Raw genomic sequence first — 5,910 nt, 5'->3', positions numbered from 1 at the left:
GTTTCCAGTCACATAAAGGGTGTGGCACAAAGTCCATGCCAACTATGTATGATCAACAATTTAAAAACATATTATAAAGTCCAAATGCAGTAAGCGAAGTGCAAATGGAGCACAAAAAGTTTTTTCTATCACAATGACAAGTTTATCTTTTGAATATATCCAGATAAATATTTTGAATATATCTTTTGAATATTGAATATATTCAGGAATATTTGCGATAAAATAAATAAATAATTCGCAATGAACTGTCTGAACTGTTGCACAAACAACTTCGTTTCAATACAGATGATTTGAAATGTCCCTGGCAAAAACAACCTAATAGCATGGTGTGCAAGGCAGTTAAGGACACAGAGGCTAAAGACAGACATTGAACGCAAGAAACGTTTTAGAAAATGAATTACGTCAGCAGTAAAGATGAAAGCATTGAAGGCCTATGATCACTATATGATTGAACTATACGGCAAAACATAAAAAACATACACAAAGAAAAAGCCTGAAAATATCAGTGAAAGTTGATCGATGCTTCGATCAGGAATACTGGTTGTCTTTAGAAACAGTTGATTTTGTAAAGATTTACTAAAAACTATAATCCCCCTTCAAACAAAAATATAAAACATTCTAGAAAGGATAGCACTGTGAGACGAAGTGCCAAAGAAGCTAGAAGATCAGCCTTGGTTTAAATACTTTGTTTGAAAGCGATTATTGAAAAGGAATATCATGCTTTCGGTTACAAGTATTCGTGTCAATGATTTGATGACATCTCGTGTGTTATATTTAGGAATGTGTATGTGTGTTTTAAATAAGGTTTTTAAACTCAATAAAGGTACAAGGTTCCCAAAAATATAATTTGAAAAATAATATAACTTCTTTTATCCAGCAATGTTTTTCTGTCCAACTCGTCATTTGAAAAAGACTATAACAGATCCAAGCAGCATCTATTAATACATTCAATAGCAAGTAAAGTTCCAATTTTATGCTAGGTACGGTATTGTAGCAGGACCTTGTCTAATATACTAACTAGGGGAGGGAGGAATCGCCCCTCTAGCCCGAGTGACCTTTCATTATTTTAAACTCAAAGCTGTTGTCCTCCTCTTTAACTAAACAAAAGCTTGCCCCAAGCTCATTTCCCTTCGAAAATGCTATGTATTGTAGCAAACGTTAAAATATTAGAGTAAGCATGCAGTGCATTCACTTGCAGTTTCGTGCAGTACACTTTACAGTGGATTTCAGTTACATAATGGATTGAATGTGACTATGTTACTCCAAGTATCAAAGCAATAAACAAAATTCACATTATTGATATGTTACCCCCTTCTCATGAATGCAACTTGCAATAATTTGAAATTGAAACCAATTAACGCAACAACAGGGAAAATATCAAATTGGTTAGTATTATCACTTAAACAAATTACGCAGCAGTGAATAAAAGGGAAGGAAGCAGATGTTTTGGCAAAGATACGAAACATACAGCGAAAAGAATCTACTCGTATAGATTAATTTATTGTACAAATACAAGATTCACAGTTTCGTGATTTTGGATAAAGAACTTGTCCGTCAAGAGCAGGGTGAGGCAAGTTTAGTTTCTATCTTTAACATTTCTGTTACTTCATTCTATTGTAACGTTAATTTGAATTGCTACTACCAAAATTAGCTAAGACTTCTATCAGTCAGAACAGAGAGTCATTAATCAACACACGATTGGCTAGTCTTTGGGTATTTCGTGTCTTCATTATCTTTCAATGTCTGACAGTAGGAAAACTTCAGTAACGAACATTACCAATAGTCCTTCAAATGCCTTGTTTCTACATTGCACTTATGAAAAACAACACTTTCCAGTAAAAATAACCAAAACTATATCCACTCCTAATGAAAATAATGTTGCTTTTCGAATCAACTATCATTTTTATCTCAAAGTGAATCTCGGAAAATTATACTGAAAATATTGTTTGGGAAGAGAGAATGAGAATGCTATTGGCCATAGGCAAAAAACGTCCTTGGTATATACATGTTGAAGGTATTGTCGAAAACTTTATTTTGAAATCCCATTGCAGGTTATAAACACTTGAAATTGACGAGGCAGGATGAGTGGCAACACCGGTAACCTTACATATGTTTTATTGTGTCCAAGCATCACAGGCAGAGAGTATCAAATGACATACGAATTGACAAATGCACAAAGAACTAACGCGTATGTTATCGCCAGCATTAATGGCATAGTGATGGTTCCTGCAGTCATTTTAAACATTTCAGTAATCATCGTTATGATGAATTCAAATCTGCTAAAAACCATTTCGAACATTCCAATACTGTTTCTTGCAATTTGCGACCTTCTAACCAGCATGATGGGCCAGTCGGCCTATATCATACAAATAGTATCTGTCCCGAAAAGATCTTCAAACTGCGTTATATTCTTCGCGGCTGCATACACTGGTGTCATCTCTGTGATTTCTTCTTGCATGGCAGTACTTGTGATCTCATTAGAAAGATATTTTGCTTTGTTTAAACCATATTTTTGGAGGGTGCACATGGAAAGGAAATATCTTGTTTTAATCATGTCACTAACTTGGCTTCCAGGAACTATAGTCTGCTTCCTGATTTTCGAAACAGGTAAGAAAGTTTTCGGCATCGCCGTTTACACAATCATGATGATAGGATCACTAATCATAATTGTAATCATTTACATCAAGCTGTACAATCTTGTGAAATCAATGCAGAAGAAAACTTTGGATATAACCACAGTACGTAACCAACAAGCAGACAGTGGTGCCTACATTCAAAGAAGACAAGCACGGCTGTCCAAATTCAGCCTTGTGGTGATCGCAGCGTTTTTGACATTGAATGCACCTTATAGCATTGCAGCTTTGCTCATACACACCGTTTTCAAAAGAGTCACTTATATCCAAACCGTCCAAAACTACATTCATACTTTAATATTTCTTAGCTCTCTTGTCAACCCGATTATCTATTCCTGGCAATGCCCCGAGATTGGCAGAAAGTTGAAAAAGCTGTGGAAGCTTGAAAAATAAGCACAAAACAAAGAACATGATTAATAAATGAAATTTGAGTCACGTGAACAGTATCATGAAGTCAATACACACAAAATAGCACATTTGCTATGGTGCAAAACAAAAAAAAGAAAACTCATATTAGTTCAATGGGATTGTATATGTGGTTAAAAGTTATTTCTACAAAAAAAAGTTATATGCAGACTTAGACTGACTTTATTATGATGATTTGAATCAAATGTATTAACTTGCTGAGTGGTACCTATGATATCTAGTTGACGACAAGAGGACATATAGAACTTATCCAAACTGATGAAGGGAGAGCTATCACTTGATAAAAAATGCTCCTAGAAAGTTGCAGCAATGTCTCACTCTTTAGAGCAGATTTATGTTGATAATTTAACGACATACTGTAATTCCTATTTTACTATGTAAAAATGAAATTACAATATCTTCCTATGATTTCTAACTATGATTTCCAGAGGATGTAGACTAAAGCTAGCGTTTTATGGTATTGTATATACAATTTTAAAAAACCTTAATTTCTGTAAAATTTCTGAAGTCACTTTCTTATGTATGTGGAAATTGAGGCTTTTCAGAAGAAGAGCAAACAGTCATGTCAAATTGTTGGGGTCAACTTTGTACCCTGTGAACAGTTGGAAGCATATATATCTAAAAGTCATCTTCAATTACTTTGACTGCAGATTCCCTAATACCTATAATTTTCCATCACTATGTTTGCAACAGCTTGCTACTTGTAATAATTTTTGTGTGCTGGATTTTTTTGCTAGCATCATTGTATCTTTTGTCTGTGATAAATCTTATCCTGGCATGTCATTTGGTCTTTATTGGTATCACAATGCTTCAATTTCTTGTAAATTATCAATTGTAGAGTTTGTATTAGAGGGGGCCAGATACTGCTCTAATACCTGACATTGGTTCAAAAATTTTGTCCTTCTCCAAAGGCAGAATTTGAATTTTAGCAAGTTATTTGTAGCTAAACTGTTTGCCTCCTGCTGTTTGAAGTTTTACTGCAACCTGATCAACAAAGGAGAGGAAAATTGCCTTGGGGCCTAGGGGTCTGTTAAAATTTATGAATAATTGCTCTATATAGGGTTCAACTGAAGAATACAGGCTTTATAGGAAAAATAAAGTACTCAAATGCTAGTCTGGGTTTGATTTACATTCTCAAATTGCAAACTCGCCAATAAATTAAAACATTTTAAAATATCAACAATTCTTTCAACCTTTATACTTCTCAATCATAAATGGTTCTATTATCTACACTTCAATAATTATAAAGGGGTATCAATGGTCCCAAAAAAATTTGAATTTTGTTGTTGTGTGTATTTACGTTTTTGATTACCACTGATGTCTCAATCAATGAGCTTGTTCTTTTTTATTTATTTATAAAGATGCAAATAACAAAACTCTGTGCATAGTCTATCAAACCACAATGTTATGCCTTGACTCATTTTCCTATGCCGTGAGGCCTCCTGAGATTTTCCAAAGTATGCCCCAATGCTTTTACTCTCCGTCAACAATTAACCAACTTAAAGCCCTTTTTTTCTTTCTGTGACCTTTATACTTGACCAGCTCCACTCTTTCATGGTTCCTTTTGCAAGCAGAATTGGTGGGTCAATGGTCATATTTTTACAATAACTTCCCATCACTCTTGCCATTTACATTTATACTCATTTATGCTCATTGAAAAAGATATAAAAACTGAACTGAACTGAGCTGAACTCCACCAACAATAAAGTTGACCTTGATCAAAGTATGCACCTAGTCGGTTCTTGAAACCAAGCATAGCTATTGTCTAGCCAAACAACTTCTAGATCCTTTACAAGTTGAAAGTCTCAGGTTGAAACACAATAGGAGCATCACCAATGTTCTGTATATATTCTATGTTACTTTATTTAACTCTAAGCCATATAGTTTTGTGAAAGCCACAAAACTGTGAAAGCTGCAAGAATTTCTTTAAAAGAAAAAGACTGGAGATGTTATTGATGACACTTCCTCAGACATGTCAAAAAGTTGGTAGAAAACGAAATCAGGGAAATTTGACTCATGTTCAAGCATCACTGGCAGTAGTCTGGAGACCAGCTTATGTATAAAAGTTAAGATGACCAAATTATAAGTTCTGTTCCCCAAAAAAAGCACAAAGCACGCAGAAAACATTGGAAACCAACTTCTTTATCAGGAAAGCAAAAGGAAATATATATCTGTTATTGGTCAAGTTTATAGTTAACCTGTCTGTAAACAGAAAACCAGATACAGGTTAAATTCAAATATGTTCTTGAACATGAAATAAAATGAAAACGAAAAACAATATGAAAACATGCACACCAAGATGCCAAATTAAATTTAACAGTTAAGTTAATTTCAATTTTTCATTTCACATTTTAAATTCACAGCATACTATTTTTGGAAATAAAATAATAGATCTTTTATAGTACAGATTGAAAAAATACAATAAAAAATGCAAAACAAAAAACTAATATTCTCACTTCCGTAAACTAATCTAAGAAGTTCCCCAGCCTATATTTATAATGAGAGCTTATTTCTAAGTACTTATAATTGCCCTTTTGTTTTATGTATCTCTAGAGTAATGATTTACAAAATAGTTATTAAGTACAGATTTAGTTAGTGATAAGTAAATTTATGAATTATGTTAATAATGCTAAAAAGTACAAAATAAAAAGGTAAAGTGTACGTAAATATGTGCTGAATCGCTGTAAAGAGACAGGGTATGGGGAGGCTCAACTGTATGCAACAACTGCAGCAGATTTAGTTTAAATGATCCAAATGCTGAAATGAAAAACCTTACTTTTAATATAAAAGTTGTTGTGAAATCAGGGACCATGTCAAAAGATATTTCAGATCACTAATGGAATTTTTCCAA

At 33.6% G+C, this 5,910-nt stretch overlaps 1 protein-coding gene across 1 annotated transcript; it reads left to right on the top strand.

Moving 5' to 3' along the window:
- Positions 1-1,419: 1,419 nt before the first annotated feature.
- On the top strand, positions 1,420-4,567 carry LOC135687116 (uncharacterized). The gene has a single exon (XM_065203589.2). The coding sequence runs from the start codon at positions 2,082-2,084 to the stop codon at positions 3,024-3,026; it is 945 nt and encodes a 314-aa protein (XP_065059661.2). The 5' UTR covers positions 1,420-2,081; the 3' UTR covers positions 3,027-4,567.
- Positions 4,568-5,910: the final 1,343 nt, after the last annotated feature.

This window comes from Rhopilema esculentum, chromosome 20 (genome assembly GCF_057945365.1).
Source record: "Rhopilema esculentum isolate cy_ngs chromosome 20, ASM5794536v1, whole genome shotgun sequence".
Classification (NCBI taxonomy): Eukaryota; Metazoa; Cnidaria; class Scyphozoa; order Rhizostomeae; family Rhizostomatidae; genus Rhopilema; species Rhopilema esculentum.
This window is presented reverse-complemented; position numbering and strand designations above follow the sequence as displayed.

Coding starts and splice junctions, on each gene's coding strand:
- LOC135687116 (XM_065203589.2), top strand. CDS start 2,082: ATGAGTGGCAACACCGGTAACCTTACATATGTTTTATTGTGTCCAAGC.